Raw genomic sequence first — 19359 nt, 5'->3', positions numbered from 1 at the left:
CTTCAGTGACAGACTGCTGCATCCTCGATGCATGAAGGAGGGTTTCCGCAGGTCCTTCCTCCCTGCAGCTGTCAGACTCTGAACTGCTCCCAACAAACATAGATGTTTACAAGTTAGTTAATTAACCAATTCGCACTACAACCTGGTTTGCCTCTTACCTGTAATTATTTTTATTTAATTTAATAACTGTACAGTACTCTCTGTTTATAGTAACCATTGTCCTTAATGTAAATATGTAAGAAAAATTGTGTATGTTTCTGTTCTGTGTCCTGTGTACTGTTTGTTTGTATATTTGTCTTTTTGGCTGCTGTTACAACCAAATTTCCCCTTGAGGGATAATTAAAGGATTATTCTATTCTATTCTATTCTATTCTATTCTATTCTATTCTAAGACTGTAGTTCACTATTCAAATGTTGAAAAGGTTTAAAAATTAGTGGTGAATATAAGACTGAAGTATGATTATTGATCTATATTTGAAAGATTAGTTTTTGTTAATTGTTTTAGTTTTCATTTATTTGGTCTTTGTTTTGTTTAAATCTATTAATTAAAATGGTTTAAAAAAAAGCATTTAGAAAATTAGCTGTAAAAGTTCTGCTCTAATCTTCAGCCTACACCTTTTCAGTCAGTAATGCCTTCTTTCTATTTGATTCAGTTCTTTAACTTTTTAAACCTTTAAACCAATTTATATAATATAATTTAAGAAGGGAAAAAACCCCAAACAAAAACAAGAAAACCCCACATATATCTTCTGATGTGCATATAAAAAATGTATTGGGCCACCTGTCATAAAAAAACACATTTTAGAAATCTTTAGAAAACTTGTTTAAACCACAAATTATTTTGTTTATTAGGCAAATAACAAACTGAATGTATGTTTTCATACTCAAATTTTAGCTAAACTGCAGTAATGCAATATATGCAATACATTTAAATTGGTATCTTAATCAAAAAATGTGCTTTACTGTATTTTTTATTTATTTATTTATTTTAAACAGTGAATCTGAAAATTCATGCTAACAACAGTAACTATATTTACCTTAGCTTGTATGTACTGGTGGATTAACAATTACTGGAACATTTAAAATGAGTCTGGTAATTTACCAGTACTGTTAATTTAGTGCAGCTGTGGCACAAACCTTAAAATCGGTGGCGAGCTAATAAATTAGTTCTTCCTTTTGGCTCTTTCTCACAAACGCTAAACCTCCATTTAAGATGCACATCTATCAATCAACCATGTAACCTGCATTTATAAATTAAAGACCTTTAAGCAACGCAAACATAAAAGAAATAAACTACAACAGTGCAGGAGATGTGTAGAGATCTGCTTATTGCTTTTATTGCTTGTATCGGTGGCGACTGTTGCTCGACAGATGTTTCCAGCTGTAGTCTTGCATTAATTTGTCCATAATAAATCCAATCTGTTATACTAAGGTCAAAGTTTATTGAGCTATTTCTGTTTCTGGCTCTACTCAGCTGAACCTTTGTTCACGAGGTCACCTTATCTGTGCTGAATGGTGAAGTATGGTGTGATGGTCGTGCATCAGGGCTTTGTGGAGACAAGTCTTCTGCGATGTGGGTGTATGGCTAATGTGGCAGTTGATCAGTAAATACCTCCAAGCTGGCTGCTTGCTGAACCACATTGTCTTCCTCGTGTTACATACAAGATGTTGTGTGGGTGTGGCAGCTTAGGAATTTTTGGAAGGCATTTTTGCTTTTTTTGTTTTTGTTTTTTCGGAGCTTGGCTGAAAAATAGAAAATAATAATAATACACTCATACCAGGCTAAGATGCATTATTCTGCTTTTGAGAAATACTTTCTTAATTAGTAATAAGCGATGAATATCATTTTTCAAGGATCAGTTGTCAAGTGTCTGTTTCAGTCAGCCAGTGAAGAAATAAGAGCTCGCTCCTCGGTGTGTTTTCACTGCAATTTGACCGCTGTTGAGCTTTCCTAATCCTCCTATGTCAAACCAAACTTACCCTGGGCATTTCCCTCCAAATAAAAACTCTCCGCTGTCCTCCGTGTCCAGGTTTCATTATGAGCGAGCACCTTCACGCTCGCCCTCCTTCAGAGGATGATTGGTCAGTCCCCCACCCTCCCTGCTGCACTCCCCTTATTCTCTATCTCTCTTCCTACTTAAATACTTTTAGCATAAAGAGTGAGAAGGAGGGGAGGGGGATGGGAGATCCATGGGGGAGGGGAGCTGAGCGCTCGCTCTGTCACTGACGAGGGAGAGAAAGAGGGAGGGAGGGGGGGGGGGGGGAGAGAGAGGGAGGGGGGGAGAGAGAGAGAGAGAGGGAGGGAGAGAGAGAGACGAATTGTGTCCCATATGTGGGGAAAAAAGCATAGCAGTGCACATGCAGGTCTGGTCTGCTCCAGGGATTATCCTAGCGCTTTCAGATCTGATGGAGGACATGCAGGCATGAATAGGTAAGACTGCTTGTCTTCTCTGCATCTATGTGTTTATCTGCTGTCATAGCCCGCTGCTATCCCTGCTGTTTGACTTGGCCGGGCTGAAGTTGGAGGAAGACGGGAACTGAGCGTGTTGAAACAGCTCTCCTGTTTGGCCAAGGACCATGAGACATTTCCTTGAGAAAACTCAGCTTTCTCTGCCTTCTCCCTTCAGCCTCGCTCTGACCTGTGCTGATGCAGGGCAGTGTTTGCTTTAAGTGGGAACTGTGGTTTGCCGCTGTAGTGTGCATGTTATTCTGGGCTGAGTGGTAAAAGTTGACTGTCAGTCGGAGCAGAGTGGGTTTGTAGTCTGATACTGTGTTGTTGCCTGTTGGTGTCCACAGATAGCCTTGTGGTCATTGCGTAATTTCTCTTCTATGTGAACAGTACATTTATGAATATAAATCTGTATTTAATAGGTTTGTTTTAAAGCGAACAGACTGCTGCCAAAAGTATTAACAGAGCATTAAATAAAACGGTTGTTTAAGACTTGGTTTACATATCTGAGATTATGTAATTTATGACTTTTAATATTTGACTTATAAATGAACTGTAGATTCTACAGATGTGGTTTTCACAGAAAGCATTAATGACCCCAAAGGCTCAATGAAAAAACTTTCATGGAAATATTTTATTTGCACGGCTTTTTCAGAGAGGTGCTCCAGATGAGAAAAGCATAATAAAAACTAGAAGGTTAAGCTGATTTGAGTTGGTGCGTGATCAAAATTTATTTCACAACTTGACTTTTCAACCTAAATAGAGACTTGGTGTAATTTAATGTGCTTTATCTTTGAAAGTAGACAAAAACAATAGCTGGTTATATTTAGATTTCCACATTAAAAATACATTTTAAATCATTTTACAGCTGAAGCTGATGTGTTTGGACAGCTGGACAGCTGGAACTTTGGCTATATCTTTCCCCTGCATTTTGTTAGTACGGCTCCAAAAGTGCTCTGTGTCCTAAGAATGCAGTCTTTATTGCCCCAGTGCACAGAGCAATGGTATGCATGAGTCTTTTTGTGAGGCAGATTTAGAAAGCCCTCTTTAGAGGCTGGATGCAGCCTCACAATCAGCTTAATGCCTGCCTATAATGAACGCCCTTGTGCGCCTCAGTTTGGTAGACTGAGTGCGTGTGTGTGTTTGTGTTTATATCAGTTTGAATTCTGTTCTTGTTACGCTGATCGGGCTCTTGGGTTGGTCAATAATTCCATCAAATTCCGGTTCAATCTTGTGTTTGGATGCGTGTTGGCTTGTGAGCTCGCCTTGCAAGCATTGGTTGACGTTTGAGTGTCCACACAGTGCAGCAGCCAGTAACTCCCTCACCTCTTTTTCTCTCTCTCTCGCTCTCTCAGGGCTGTTCTGTTGTCAGTGCAACCTCATGCCAGTGATGGACTACAGCCGGACGGGCACTAACCTTAGCTGGCATTCACAAAACAGCCTTCCTCCTTATTGAGACCAGCTCCACAGAATGCTGAGTCCTATTGTCCCTTATAGTGAGTACACTATACCCTTCTCTCTATCTGCTCTGCACACCAAACGGCCTCATTCCCTCACTTGGACTTTGCCTTAATCAATGAGTCTCCGTTCCAAAAATACACAGGAGCGAACATCGTGTTTGTGTAGTTTGCAAACAGAGGAAGAATTGACAGTTGATTGTGCAATCAGAAACGTGTTGGGCTTTTTTTCCTTTTCTTTTTTTCCCTTTCCTGCTTGACGTGCGTTGTGGAAATGCTAAACCCCGGGCACTGGCCCTGTGTGAATGTTTCATCAGCAGACGGAAGACACAGATGGGGAGAGGAAGAGGTTGGAGGGCTGATGGTTTAAGCTACAGAAACCCTTCAGTCCTCAAAGTGTCATTTTACTTACACACACACACACACACATGCACACACGGCCTCCTGCCTTCTCTGCTTTTTCCTCCTCCCCTCTCTCTATTCTCCCTTCAATGCTGATCTAATAACTAACATGTCCAGTGTTCGTCTCCCCCTTTGCACCCTCCCACCAGGTTTCATTTGAGTCAGAGTCCAGTGCTCCGGCTCTCCGAAACGGCATTGTTTGCCGGCCAGCATGGGGCTGCCTCCGTGGCCTCGGCCTCGAGCGCCTTTTTCCCATCTCTTTAAATGGCCTCAAAGGAACATTATTGGCTTGACAGTTACAAGAAAAGGAGGAGAAATCACATGGAAAGGTCAATTTAAAAAGTATTACTTAAAAATGGTTTGTAGGAACTTTTGATTGTGTTTTTAAATGTGGCTTCGGTCGCAGTGTAGGCGAGCGCGTGGGCGTGTGAATTCAAACTGGAAAACAGAGTTTGATTAAAGCATCACGAGCAGATGTTTGACAGTAACCATGGCTGTTTGTTTGCTTTTGGTGGATTTCACCCTCTAAATGCCCAAATAAGTAGCTGACCTCTCGTTTTTGTTTTGAAACCGGTCCGTTCACAAGTGGCTCGTGGTTGAAATATTGCCAGCTCCCAGAATTTTTTTAATTTTTTTGATTAAACGCTGTTTATAGTTCAGACCCTAATTAGACCGAGTTTGGCCGTGCATTTGAAAGGCCTGTTTCGCAGGTTACTCCTTTAGTTCCCTGCAACCTGCGGGTCCACACTCACTAGTTATACTCGGCGCTGCTGAAATGGACAGCGAGTCTAAGAATGTCACAAAGTGATGGTGGAATAGTAAGCATGCCTTCGGAGATGACACACTGTTGGTCCTTCATAGGACTCTTCCGGTACATTATGTTTTAGGCTTTGTGGGCCTCTGTGTGTGGCTTGCTGTTGTGATCAGGACACACAGTGCTTCTTTTCATCTTCTCAGATCAACAGCTTGATGGGTTTTCATGTGTGGTGCATTTCTGTTCTGCAGTGTTTCTGCAGCGGCGAGCTCATTTCAGAGCGGCCTGCTAGTATTTGTGCATGCAAAGTTCACACAGGGGATTGTATGAGCATGTGCAGCAGTGTTCGGTAGGCTTTGCCGTTTATTCTCAGACCAAGCGTGACACACAAATATGCCCCTGTGCTTGATTGTGATGTCTCGGCGTACTGTCTTTTAGATAAGGACGCTGAGTATGTGCAGTGCATGTGAAGACTCTCACTTCCATGTTGGAATCCCCTTTGTGGGAATGTGGAGCATTCCTGCTTCCCAGTGCTACTTCTGACTCCTGCTGTTGGCATTTCTGTTCTGAGTCAAGTCCACTTGTATGAACACAAACAAGGTGACATGTGCTTAGGACAGGTACACCGACACAGAGTTTAAAGGGGGGGGGGGGGGGGGGGGGAATCAGAACCACTTCGACTTAATGAATAAGATGTCATAATTATTCGGTGTCTGAGTGTCTGATTCTATATTAGCCTGTTCAGCCCTTGTCCCCGTCTCCGGCCAGTCCAGAATACTTCAAGCTGGGGTGAGCAGCTATGGCCGGACCTGCGGAGAAACCTGAGAGAGATTCCAGGGGCCATGGATACTCCTGGAGGGATTTGGTGCAAAGAATCTGTAATCTGCACTTCAAACACACTCTTAAATCAGTCCCAGGCCGCCAACCCAAGAGTGCCCTAACTCTTGTTGCTGGGGGCCCCTGCTGGTGTAGCAGTACCTTTTCTTTTAAAACAGAATGCATGCGCACACACATATATACAAACACACACTCCCAGAGCGACTACACACAAGAGCCCAGATCTGCCAGTTTTTATAGCTCTCTCCTCTGACTGACCCCTCTCCTTTCTCTCTCTTGCTCTGTTTTTGTGTTTTGTGTGAGTGTCTTTGTGAATGACTCCGGCAAGTCATGGAGCGTTTTTGTATGGAGGAAAAAAGACTAGATCTCATCCCGGCTCCTGAAGGAGGAGGTTGGAGGGCCGTGCCAGCGCGTATCTCTATTGTAGGCAGAGTGGTATGAGTGGTGCAGTAGAAGGAGGTCTGTGAGGCCCTTGAGTAAACACACAGCCTAAAGTGTGTGCGAATAAGTGCTAGGATCATTAGTTTGGGTGTGAATGTGTTCCAATTAGCCACCAGAGTGTGTGCGTGCGTGTTTGTGTGCGTTTGCGTCTACGTCCACAAGAAAAGAAGGTTAGGAACCCAGGCCCTGTGAGTTCACGGGCTCTGTGGATTGTCTCTCTACGGGTTTATCAGCTCATTAAGGAGACCTCCGCTCCCATTAAGGGTCCAATTAAGAAGCAGGGTGGTGAGGCTCATTCGGGTGGCAGCGCTGAACTGGATTCCTGAGGCAGCAGAATTCAGAGCTCGACAATGTGACACGTCTTCCACACCAGCAGAGCTAATTAGTAAATTACTACACTTGAGAAATAACATACTTTAATTGTCGTGTCTCGAGTGTTTGTAGGTGTTTGTAGTCTAATGTCCAGAAAACGCTCTGCCAGAAAGAAGAGAGGCTGTGGAATGTCACTCGAGCTTTCTCTAATTTGTGTGTGTGTACCAACAGAAAACAACAAATCCCAAAGCTGTCCATGTGCCGCGAGTATAAGCTCAGAGCACAGAGGGACCAAGGGATTTGGATAGAAAAGAGGGGGGGATGCAAGATGCTCAGTGGGAATGTGGGGGAATAAGGGAGGTGGAGAAGCGGAGAAACACAGATAGGAGATTGGAGGGAAAAGACAGAGCTGAAGAGGAGGAGATGGAGCGAGAGAGAGATTGGGTGGGTGAGACAGATGGAAGGGGTGATTGGTCATCACAGAGCCTTAGGACAGCTGTTCTTTGATATATTAGTGGACACAATGACCTAAAGCCAGCCTGTAGTCACAGAAAATAGGGACCCTGTTTTTTTTGTTTTTTGTTTTTGTTTTGTTTTTTGTTTTTTTCCTTCTTGAAGGGAAGGCGGGTGGGGGGTCGACGGACCGCTGCCATTTGTGGACGTGCATTAGCAGGCACGGGGGATGGGGGAGTTGTTTCTAAAATTACGAGCATGAAGTGACGCATCCAGCAATTATTCTGGAGGCTTTCTCGTTTTGGAGAGTGCTGAGAAAAGCAGCGCAAAATGAGCGTGCTCGCTCTCAGGCAGGACTTTGCATTTTGCTGCACTCTCATTAGCAATTCTAAACACGTTTGTCAATTAATCAATGTTTAGCAAAATGCCATCAGGTAGTTTGGCCGCTGCTCCACCTCCATCCACTCTGCTTAAAATAGCAACTTTTAATGCCACAGAACATTAATCTGCCTCTAATTTACCCTTTTGTTTTATTTTGAATCGATATTTATTTTTTTCACTTATCCTAGTTACATGGCATTACAAAGGTATTAAAATTGTATCATTAAGTCTAAAAAGCCGCACACACTTTGGTCATTTTGTCCTTATCCTCTCATGAAGTAATATTAGCTTCACACGCTGACAAAAACTCTTCTGACAGCTGGCCTGGAACAATCCCAGAGGAGGGTGAAACAAAAAAGGAGTAAGTCAAACTGTCATTGGAGTGCAGATAGCTCTATCCACAGAAAGATGAAAGTATAGAGATAGAGACACACATACACACAAAAAACTCACAGAGGACATCCCTCAATGCCACTGCAGGAGATGGGCTCTGTCCTCCTGGGAGTGTACTGGTGAGGCGTCTTTGAAAAGAGCTGCGTCTGCTCGCGCTCTGGGCAGCAGGTGTGAAAACTCCCCAACAGAGCTCCCGCACTCTTCTGTTATTACATCTTTTTAGGGACATGAAGAGGGAGCAGATGAGCCAGATGCAGCGAGAGGCCTAGCGCGGGATTGTGTTTCATTTGAGTGATAGCAGGCCTGCGACTGAGAATTAGATTTATAATAATTTTCCTCAGCAATCTCCAATTATGCATGCCTGATATATGATGATCCCCGCTGGTCGGGTGCGCATTATCCCCGTTTTAACGTGGGTCGACGAGGGTCCGAAGAGCCGACCTCTAACGGCGTTTTGGCAATACCCCACACAATCACAGAGGCTCCTCTGCGACTGTGGGGTAATAATGCACAGGGTGACTCGACACGGTGTAACGCGAGTGTCGTACGAAATAATCCAAAATTTATGGCAGGAATTTATTATCTTTATCACCGTCTTCAGGTCTGAACTGTGCAAGGGGCTGATAAAATGTGTATTTCATACCAACGTCCAGAGACAATTTTCTACTCTGTCCACCAGCTAGGCTGTGAAATGTGGCCGGTGTCTCCGATTGGTGTTTTTACGACACACCGGTAGCATGCAGCAGCATACAGCCTAGAAAGAATGCCCTGCTTGATATTAGTATCATAAATCATAGTGAACTTGAGAGCAGAGGACTTCAAGGGCTTGAAACAGCAAATCAAGATAACATACATACACAAGAGATTTTCAGTTGCTTCGTGGTTTGCGTGCTAAACTGATGATCATTTGGGAGATTTCCTATTCAAAGCAATGTGTTGGGTTTTGAAAACGAGCAGTTGTGTTTAAAGAGTTCAGACGAAAAAGGGAAAAAGTCTGTCTTACATATGTATAAGTGCCAAGCGTGAGTTTTGTCCAATAACTCATCGATCAGGTTGTGCTCGCTGAACACGTCCCGACTGATGCGGTCATTGGAACATCAACTTTGTGATTTATCAGCACAAACACAACGCCCGTCACACTTTGCCCTTCTCCACTTTCATTCCCCTTTTGCAATATCGGTGTGCGGTGCTTTGTGTGACTGCGCCCCTTTTAAGCTTTTTTTTCTTCTCCCTTTTTGAAGTGGCTGTTTTCTGAGAAGTTGTCTCAATTGAATTCCTGACACACTGCCACAACAGCCGGAGCAGCATTCTCAGAACAATTTGACACTGTGCTCTCTGCAACTTTTTGTTCATAGGTATTGAAAGAATTTTGTTTTAGGCATCAAGTCTACTTTTTCATGTTTACTTTCAGGTAGAATAGCTGGCCAGACTTGGAGGGTAACTCTTTATATTACCAAGACTGCAAATTTTAAGTTTATTTAAGCAATCATTTCTATCAGCTTAGCTTTTCTTGTTAATAAATAAAATATTAGAAACAATGTAACAAATGCATTAACTTTGGTGTTGTGTAGATGTATTTATTTTCTGGTCTGTGGATGGGGCGGAGCTGAACTCTGAATATATCCCAGATTAAATTGATCCAAAGCTCTCTTGTTTACAAGCGGCCCACAGTCCCAGAAGGCTTGTTGCATCCGTGTCCGTTTTGTTCCTCGAGGCCGGGAAAACAAAAGTGCCGGGAATGGAGAAGAGGGGGGGAGCAGCAACCTCAGGGGAGCTGTGAAATGGCACTGGAGCCCTCCGTCTCGGGGCTTCCAGCCAAGATAAGGTTTCACCTCACTCACTGATACTTATTTTATAGGAAACCACAACGCAGTCGAGAGCGATAAAAGCCTTTATGGGCCACGAGCTACTTCAGTTTCAGCCAGTCAACAGGAGACTCTGTGACTTTGCAGGTGGCAGATCTGAGCATTTGAGGGCAGAAATCACAGCACTCCCCACACGCTCCCCCGTTTGGCATAAGTAGTCTAATTTTAATTTTAGGGCCTCCTCAAAGGAAAGCTGGTCTCTGCTGAAGTGAGCTGTGCCACTGTCTTCATCACACACACTCCTACAATGGGATGCAGCTCACACAAGTTCCTCAATAAATCCCAGGCTGACACAAAAGCTGTCAGTAGACTGCTGCTGAATAGATTAATAAGATTTCCATAATTAGACAGGGCCCTGACAATAGGATCCTTTAGGCTTTGTCTCAGGGCCAACTGGATTGTCCGATCCGTGCACGTCTGCTGGATGGTCGTCCGCCACAATGGCCGCACAGACAGTAAGGCGGTCAGAACATCTGTCTCTCCTGGGGCCAAGAACACACACAAACAGTGGGAAGTTTTATATGCATACACAGAAGGTTCTTATCAACCTCCCCACACTCAGTCGCACTCGGTCAACAGAAGAGCCATGTCATTATCTGTGTATATTGAACTTGGTCACTGCAAGTGATTTTTATTCACTTTAAATTTAACAGCGTAAGTGATGAAAGAGAAAACATTACACACTTTATATTTAGATCACAGAGGAGCTTTACTTTGTATTGTTAGCATGAAGAAAAGCTTCATTTGTATTGGATTCATATTTGTAAACAATATTCAAATCATAAAAGTCGTCTTTTATATGAGACGGAGTTCAGGGGATGGTGGCGCATAAATAAAAATATCAGCTCATCAGTGTTACTTGCAAATGGATTACAACATTTAGTGATTGCATTAGCAGCGCTAATGCTTCTATGTCACAACCCAGCATCGCATTAAAGCATGTATTGAAGTTAATCTAATGATTGCACTGCTATCCACAGTATGTCCACATTGTCCTGATTTCCTACTTCTAATCTTAGGTTTCTTCCCGTCCCTCCAGTGAATTAATCTGCGCGATGGCTCTGATTTAAGCAGAAGTGTAGATTAGCGCTCGCTCAGTTCATTGTGGAGTGCTACTACTCCTACTACTAAAACCACAGTCCAGCACTGGGAAAGATCTAATTGCATGGGACGCTAAACTGCTCAGCAACCCCGCTGTTTTCATCAGGGGTGAATGATCACTCGCATCGCTCTGTGGAAGAATTATAATAACGCTCAGATTTAACAGTGAATTGGTTTTTCAGTTACGGGCAGCTGGTCATTACTCCGGTCAGCGGGGTAGTGTACCATCCTGTATTAGAACTACTCTAATGATGGAGAGGACAGCAGTTAGCCCGCCTCACTGAGTCCTCTAATGTCTGCGCAAGTCTGCTTAGAAAGGACGAAGTGCCTGCTGTCCACTCTTTCCCCTCCCTGCCTCCATCCCTGCCTTTACCATCCCTCCCTCCCACTGCAGGTTTTATGAGCTCCCCTGGGCTCTCATCCATCTCTGTCACACACAGGCCCCATTATTGGGGCTGCTCACAAACTGGTTGGGCTGCAGATGGGAAGGGCCTGCAGGACATGTATATGGTTTCTGCAGCCTGGACAAAGACCTGCAAGTCAGACCAAAAAAAAAAAAAAGTGGTCATCTGGGTGTGGACAAGCCAATGTCTTCAGCATGTTTTTAAAAATAGAAGTGAACACAGTGCAAGACTGTTCTTGTACATCTTGTGGCCGTGGGTGTGAGGCTCTGTGGGTTGGGTGAAGCTTAGGGAAGCGCTTGAACTGGTTTGGCCATTGAGAACTTAAGGCAGTGCATTTGAATATGAAGGACATGATAATCCAATGGCCATCTGGTCTGCCGGTCTCATCTGACTGAATAAACAGGCGTAATCTGAAAACACACACGCGGAGGTTTGGAAATTGGGTAAGGAGGGAGGCCAAAGTTTGGGAGTGAGCTAGAGACCAAGAGAGCAGCAGCTTCTAATCTTGGACTGTGGATATTGAGCTTTGATTTAAATGGCAATAAGAGTCCTGGCTCCACACACACAGACAGCCATGAATAATGAATCATCAGGCGTCCGCTGAAGGAAAGGCAGAGACGGCAGCAATGATGACTTTCGCCATATTCCCTTTTACCTCCCGGTTTGTGACTGACGTAGTCCTCACCTTGGGGTAAATCATGACAGTTCAGTAATGCCAAGCTATGTGTGGAATGTCAAGCTAGTGCCTCAGCAAGATGCAGCACTCTTCATGAAATGAACAATCCTATAATTATAAGATTGTGATTTTGTTTTTTTTAAACCAGCTTTTAAACATTGTTAATTACATCCGTTGCATGAGGGGAAACATGAAAAACAGATTTTTCTTGCTCATCTCTGTCCTGTTAACTCAGCGATGATCAATTAGACCACTGCTGAAGTCAGCCAGAGGAACAGGCATTCCACTTTCCCAATGTTCCATAGGAGACTGTGCTGATGAATAGCACACTATGCTGCATTTCCAAACCCACCCACCCCCCTTTCTTTCTTGCTTTCTTTCTCACTCTCTCCACACCACTGTCCACACACACACACACACACACCCTTGTTCATTTCTCCCCTCCCCGTGTCCAGCCGGCCACTGGGCCTTTGGAGCTCTGGTGTACGGTGGGTGGGTGGATTGGTGGGTGGTACGTGGGGGGGCAGGGCGAAGAGAGCAGGCATTCAGAGCAACATGCACAGGGAGATAACAATAGCTCCTCTGGGAGATCTGCAGATGCTAGCAGTACAGGCAATAGTAGTGGGATCTTATCGCTACGCCAACATAAGCTGGGAAAGTGCGAAACAACACATCCAACCCACTGATCAGTTCCCCCCCGGTTTGCCCACAAATTAAAAATTAAAATGAAAAACTGAATTTTAGGCATTCTGACACTTTCTTTGTGTGTTTTAAATATAAATAAATAAATAAAACCATGGTTAAGATCATGGAAAGTCTTGCTGTTACTGCACCCAGATGCCCATGTAAACGCCTACTGTGGAGAAAAACATGGCCATAGATGAACTTATATGATGACCAATAAACTTCAGGCTTTCCTGTCTAAATTTAAAGTGTAATGATTTTTCTGATGCAAGTCTACTTAGAAGAAAAATATAACTTTTATTTACTGTTTTTTTTGTTTTGTTTCTATCAGGCCTGTTAAAGATGCACTGGAACCCAGAGCATGCCCAGTCCCTCAGCCAGTGGCCTGAGCAGCACCTGGACGTCTCCTCCACCACCTCCTCTCCGGCCCACAAGTCAGAATTTTACTCTGGCCGTAGCCGCAGCTCCTACAACTACGCCTGGGCCAATGACGACATCTCTGCCCTTACAGCCTCCAACTTGTTGAAGCGCTATGCTGAGAAGTATGCCGGCGTGCTGGACTCGCCATATGACCGGCCTTCTGCTGTGGGCACCTATCCAGAGTCTGGGGCCTTTGGGAGCCTAAATAACCAAAAGACTGAGCTGGAGCCTTGGCCACTGACGCACAGCACTGAAGCCTATCCCCTGGGGCCTCCTGGAGGCCATGACAGCCATTCGGGGCCCAAGACTGCAGCCACGTCCACGGGCCCTCCGGGGATTGGCAGCGTGTCAGTATTGAACAGTAACCTTTCAGACTCAGGTTACAGTGGTAGCAGCTCCTGCAGTGGGTCCACTGAGTACCCCTCTCGCTACAATGGCACCTATCTTTCCTCAGGTTTTTGTCCGCAACCCAACGCAGCACTTCCCCCTGCCTCTCTCCACACTCTCCAATCGACTCCCACTCTTGTGCCCAGCTATAGCCCTGCCACGCCAGTCTACAACTACCCCCCCAGCACATACCCTCCTCAGACCAGCCTTGCTCCTGGCTACAGCCACCCTTCTTCGACTTACCTCCCCTCAGGTCTACCGGCCCCTACCCCTGTTCCTTCAAGGCCCACTGTGGTAGGAGGCAGCTATAGTTACCAGAGCACAAGCCTTGGGACATCTGAATCTGGAGGGACATTGAAAAGAAAAGCCTTTGAGATGGGTGTTGAAGATGATGAGAGTGGGGACCGGTCGCGGTACAGGAAATACAGCTATGACCCTGTGAAGGCTGGGGGAAGCTCACCCTACAGTGTGAATGATAAAACGGATTGCCATGGAAATGGCTTCAGTAGTTCAGGCAGCACAGACCCTCAGACCTTCAAGCCCAGTAAGCCCTCCTCTCAGCCCTTGGTGTCTCCTCAGTTTGGGGCGGCAGGGCAGTACAGCCCTCCAACAGGCATGACGGGGGAGAATGGCATGACAGAACAGGGATTCACCCAGCAGCAGCAGCAGCATTCCCAGGCTGTCAAACACCCTCCATTATGTGCTCCAACTGCTGAGGCTATGAAGAGTCCAGACCCGCGGCTGTTAGACCTCATCAATGGGGAGTTATTGGACTGCATCCCCGCATTGGGCTGGGGTGAGCTGGCTGGACTCACACATGTCAAAGCTGCCCTGGAGGAGGACCTGATGTGGCCCGTGTTGAGGCCAAGTCCAGTGGTGCAGCCACCAAGAGCCGTCCTGCTGTTCGGCCCCAGAGGAGGGGGTAAGACGACATTGACTCGCTCACTGGCTTCGCAGTTAGGGGCCTCCTTCTACCGTTTGAGTGGAACCATGCTGGCCTCTAAAGGGAAGCCTGAGGCAGAACACATTCTGGGGTCTCTGTTGCAGGTGGCGGGGGCACGGCAACCCTCAGTTGTGCTACTTAGTCAGGTGGAAGCCATGGAAGAGGAGGGCCTTAGGCAGGTACTGCTGAGCACCCTGGAGAAAGCTCAGGTGGGGACCACAGGTCTGGTGATTCTCGTATGCGCCACTGGAAGGCCAGATCTGCTGCAAGATGCTGTCCATCGGAGCTTTGCTAAGCGATACCACGTCGGCCTACCAGATGTGGCTCTGCGCAGAGAGGTGCTGCTGCAGGCTCTGTCGCCCCAGGGCTTCAGCCTGAGCGAGAGGGAGCTGAACGGTGTGCTGCAGCGCACGGAGGGCTTCACTGTGCGGGAGCTGCTGCAGCTCAGCCAGCAGGTGCTCTCGTCAGCATCCTCCTCAAATGGAGCCATGCACGGCCTCACCACGTCCAGCAAACCCCCCGACTTTACAGACTTCGAGAATGCCTTCTGCAAGGTGCGGCCACACACCACCGCAAAGGAACTGGACACTTGTGTAGAGTGGAGCAAGATGTATAGCCACTGAGAAAGCAGCCAGTCCCAGTACTCGGACTGCATTATGACCCTGTCTCTGCATCGGCATAGAAAGCCTTTGGAATGTTTTTGTTTTTTGTAATTACAGATTATTCAGCCAAAAGAGCCAGAGAAGCTCACAAACATGGGAGAGATGACAAGGTTGTTTCACTGGCAGAAGCATGCAATGATGTGCTGTTTTTGTTTTGCTGTAAATACCCGCAATATTTTGTTTTTCCCAAAGAAAATAAGGATGGGGCTTGTTTAAGTGTATTAGTAGTTTGGCCAATGGGAAAATCAGATAGCTGTTTTATGACTCAGAGATCCTGATTAGCCTGGGTCCAGGACAAAATCAATTATTTGTTGCAAGGTGAAGCGGTCCAAGCTTATGGATAATCAGGGTTTGGAAAATCCCTCCCCCCTCCCCCTTGGCTGCTACTCTCAGGATCCTATTTATTACCAGTCCACTTCCATGCTTTCCAAATGTTGATTTACTCATTGAATTGCCACTAATCATTCAGTGCAAAGGGCTTGGGATCTGCAACATTTCAGCAAACCAGTTTTGACCAAAAAAACTTGTTAAACCAAATACAAAAGCAGCAGTAGTCTCAAATTTCTCCAAATGGGCTGGTTCTTCACATCGGTGTATTGATGTTGACAGCTTGTTACCAAATCACGAAACAGCAGCTTCTCCTTACTATTCTGCATCTTTTATTTCCTGTCATGTTAAAGATCACATACTTAATTTTGTATTATTCACATTCCGCCTTAAGTCCAGTTTCCCTCGAAATCTTCAATTAGAGCCACATTAATCCACCTGCACATCCAGCTTCTCCTTCAGCATGTCTGTTTTTTTGATTTCACTTACTGCTTTTTTTTTTTTGTAGTATGTAGTCATGTTTGAAATGCTCAGGAAGAATTTTACCTCAGAAATATGAAATAAAGAATGTATGTAATCGTAGGGTCTTAGTAGAGAGTGGCGGAGCGTGAGATAAAGGTGCGAGGGGAAACCTGACGGTCTTGTAGTACCCACTTCAACGAGGCTTTTACCTCGGGAGAGAAACTTGAATCTGCTACAAAGAGTAACATTGAATGTAATTCAGGTATTTCAAAGGATTTTTGATGCCATAAATCCATGTATTATTATATATGAATATATACATTTTTTTTCCCTGTTCTTATAACCTTTATTTTTATTGTAGTTTATGGTGAAGTGACGATTGTGTTGAAGAAATGCTATGTAGAATACAGAAAATATTCCTTTTTTGTTGGACAAACTGCTTGCAAAAATCTGTGATATCTAGTGTTTACACATCCTGCATATGCATGTCTGCTTTATGATTTCACTGCTGCGTAACATCACTTGAAACTGTAAATACAATAAACACACACAATCACCTACGACGAAGCACAAGATGCCATCCAAAAAGACGAGTTTTGAGAAGTATGTGTAGCTTTTAACAAATCCCAAAGTATGAAAATTCACAACTGATGTGTACATATTACATATGTAGACAATCCAAAGCAATCTCCCCTTTCCCAGCAGCTCTGTGGTTGTTTTAATAAGTGGGAAAAACCCGTCTTTTGTCTGCAGCAGCAGAGGTTGTGTGCATTAGACTGTTGCCATGGTCCTGAGGAGGTATAAACAGAATGATGTAATATTTCCTACCGTCCTTCTCCTCTCTCCGCCTCTCCCGCCCTCATCACTCTTTTTCTTTTTTTTCTGGTTTTCTCACTCCCCGATGCAATCTCATTAGATTGGATTGCCCCCTGGCCACAAAACCCAGTGGCCATGTGGCGTTGCATCTTCTCCCCACCCCCTTCCCCTCTCCTTATACCGATTCCTCTGGAGTGGAAGGGGTCTGATTGATGTCCAGCAACCCTATAGCACAGTGCAGACCTCCATTTCCAGTTGGTAGCTTCAGTCATGCCATACAGCCCCCACTGACTAAACTGATTGCCCTCTTGGAAATTCAAAGAAACACTTTTTCCAACTAGCAGAACAACCCCTGGCCCATCAGCGTTGTGCTGGAACTGCAAGCGATAATTCATTTGGTAATTACATAAATTTAAAAAACCTTTTGATTGCCTGTCCCCTGTACTTCTCACAGTTTGTCCAACAAAACAAGCTTTTATTGTGTACATTTGGATCTGTTATCACAGTAACTTTGTTCTTGGTTATTGTACATTTTCTGTAACCATTTCTACCTCATTTTTGCGGCATATTGTACATGAAAGTATTTATTTCATGTCTTTTTTGATGTCTGTTTAAAAAAACAAAAACAAATGATTATGTTCTTGAACTGTAATAGTCTACCTCAGAAAAGACTGTATTTTAAGATAAGAGTATCATACAATATTAAACAGAATTTGTCAATATTACTTTGTACTTATTTCGTTGCAGTTTTTCACTGGTTGACGTAACAGTAATAGCTATGGTTGATCCCAGCATCGAGGTCAGTTGCTTACATAGACGGTGTGTTGTTTTACGCACAAAGTTAAATCATAGGGCTTTGGATCTTTTTAGCTTGGACTGAATTAACACAGTTGGTTGCACAGTCAGCATATTAGGTGCTGTTAAAGACAGAAAAGACTCCTGTAAATGTGAGTAATGAAGATAAGGCAACCGAGGATACTGTGCACATAATTTTGCCAGTCTGCAAGCGTGTGTGTGTGTGTGTGTGTGTGTGTGTGTGTGTGTGTGTGTGTGTCTGCTGTAGCATCCAGAAGCAGTGCGAACACACCCCTGAGGCTTAAGGCCCAACACCAGAGCACAGAGGTCCTTCATCCCTGTCACTGTCTGTAAACAACAGCTCGTCCCAGCGGCCTAGCCTGCGCTATTTCTGGCCTTTTCCTGACATCTTTCAAACACTCAAAACTAAAAAGTAAATTTGAGCAACTCCATGCAAATAAGTAAAAGTTTAGCTTAAGTCTGAAAACAGAATCCGTCACTCCTCGGTTACAGGTTGTTAAAGGGCGTTTTGAAACATCTGAATGAATCCCGGTGGAAGCGTGGTGCTGCTGGCGTTAATGACAAGAGTAATTAATTGCCTAATAATGATACATAGCTCTGTTATAAGCACAACCTTGTGCAGCAGCTGCCCTTCATCCTCTGGTGAAGGATAATTGTCTCCGCAGCTGTTTAAAAATTATTTAATATCTTTTGCTGTCACAATCCCGATAACATTATCTGCAGAACAACATAACCTTGTAAAGGTAGACGGATCACGCAGTGGCTGTGGGAGAGTTTTCAGAGTACAATGATGAATAAATATGCTACTAATATTTTACCAACTGTGGTCTGAAGCCAACGCGTTTTTCTGCAAGCAGCAGACGCATATAAAGCTATAAAGTGCTGCCCTCACTACTTGATGACACTGCAGTGAGGGGGTTTGCAATTATTTGACCAAATGAGGGTACTTAAAAAAAAAACCCCATATGGTTACCTTCTGCATTTAATACTTTTATATCCTGACGTCCATCCAGGAAGAGCCTGAAAAGCAATTTGTCCTTTTTGTCCTACAGTGGGTTCTGTCCTCCAGGAAGTCAATCATTTTTGTCCCCCTGCTGATTGGAGGTAATTAGGCGAGCAGAGTTTCTAACTGGATAATAAAAGATGCTAATGAGTCGCTGTCCTATTTACTGATAAAGTGGTAGTGAATAGCAGGACACAGCGCAGCCACATTTCCCTGACGGCGGCACACAGAAGCAAAGATTCAGAATAATATAAAATTTATATTTATTCATTGCCAGACTAATTTCTTTATTTGGGTGGGTTTAATATGAAGTTGTGGTCATGTAAGATTAACAAGATGTTCTCAAATGAATCTAACCAAGACATGGACTGATAATACGTGTTTTTAATATCTGCTTGTACATTTGATGTTGTGCTCTCAGATCAGGCAGCATAAGACTGAATATTTTCCAGCGTGCGCTCAGACTTCATAACTAATGACGATGATGTTCATCGTCATTGAATGCTCCCGATTTGAAGGTCCCAAAACCCGAATGTTATTTATGGTAACAACTATCATTAAAAAAAGGGTCATTCTCTGAATCTCACTTCACCCCGACACAGATCTCCTCCCTACCTATACGTGCTGCCGGCCTTCCATTGTACAGGCCTTGATACTGACAAGGTTGACATCAGAGGGCAGCTCTGACACGGGGTGAGTTAGGACTGCCAGCTGTTAGCAATCAAGTCTATTTTGAAGTCAGGGACACACAGACCCCCAGGGCCAAAGTAGCAACTAGCCCAGCCCCTCACTCCCCAACCCACTCAAATCAGCCTACAACCTCCGAGCCCCCCGGTCCCACAGATAGCTAGCACATCTGTATTGGTTCCAGATGTTGCAAACTTGCACTGAGCGTCCTTTACCTAAGAGCACCC

The 19359-nt window shown here is 44.5% G+C and overlaps 1 protein-coding gene across 2 annotated transcripts; it reads left to right on the top strand.

Annotated features, from left to right (window-relative positions):
• The first annotated feature begins 2341 nt into the window (after window positions 1-2341).
• On the top strand, window positions 2342-17340 carry fignl2 (fidgetin like 2). 2 transcript variants are annotated; one of them, XM_085444398.1, is made up of 3 exons: window positions 2342-2431; window positions 3805-3945; window positions 12941-17340. In XM_085444398.1, the coding sequence occupies exons 2-3, from the start codon at window positions 3921-3923 to the stop codon at window positions 14980-14982; spliced, it is 2067 nt and encodes a 688-aa protein (XP_085300524.1). In that variant the 5' UTR covers window positions 2342-2431; window positions 3805-3920; the 3' UTR covers window positions 14983-17340. The 2 variants fall into 2 exon arrangements, with proteins under 2 accessions (XP_085300524.1, XP_085300525.1); XM_085444399.1 differs by lacking the exon at window positions 3805-3945.
• Window positions 17341-19359: the final 2019 nt, after the last annotated feature.

This window comes from Copadichromis virginalis, linkage group LG20 (assembly GCF_057382275.1).
Source record: "Copadichromis virginalis isolate Kocher_CV1m ecotype Utaka linkage group LG20, C_Virginalis_male_GT1.1, whole genome shotgun sequence".
In the NCBI taxonomy this organism is placed as follows: Eukaryota; Metazoa; Chordata; class Actinopteri; order Cichliformes; family Cichlidae; genus Copadichromis; species Copadichromis virginalis.
The sequence above is the reverse complement of the archived record's forward strand: the minus strand, read 5'-3'. Positions and strand labels throughout refer to the sequence as shown.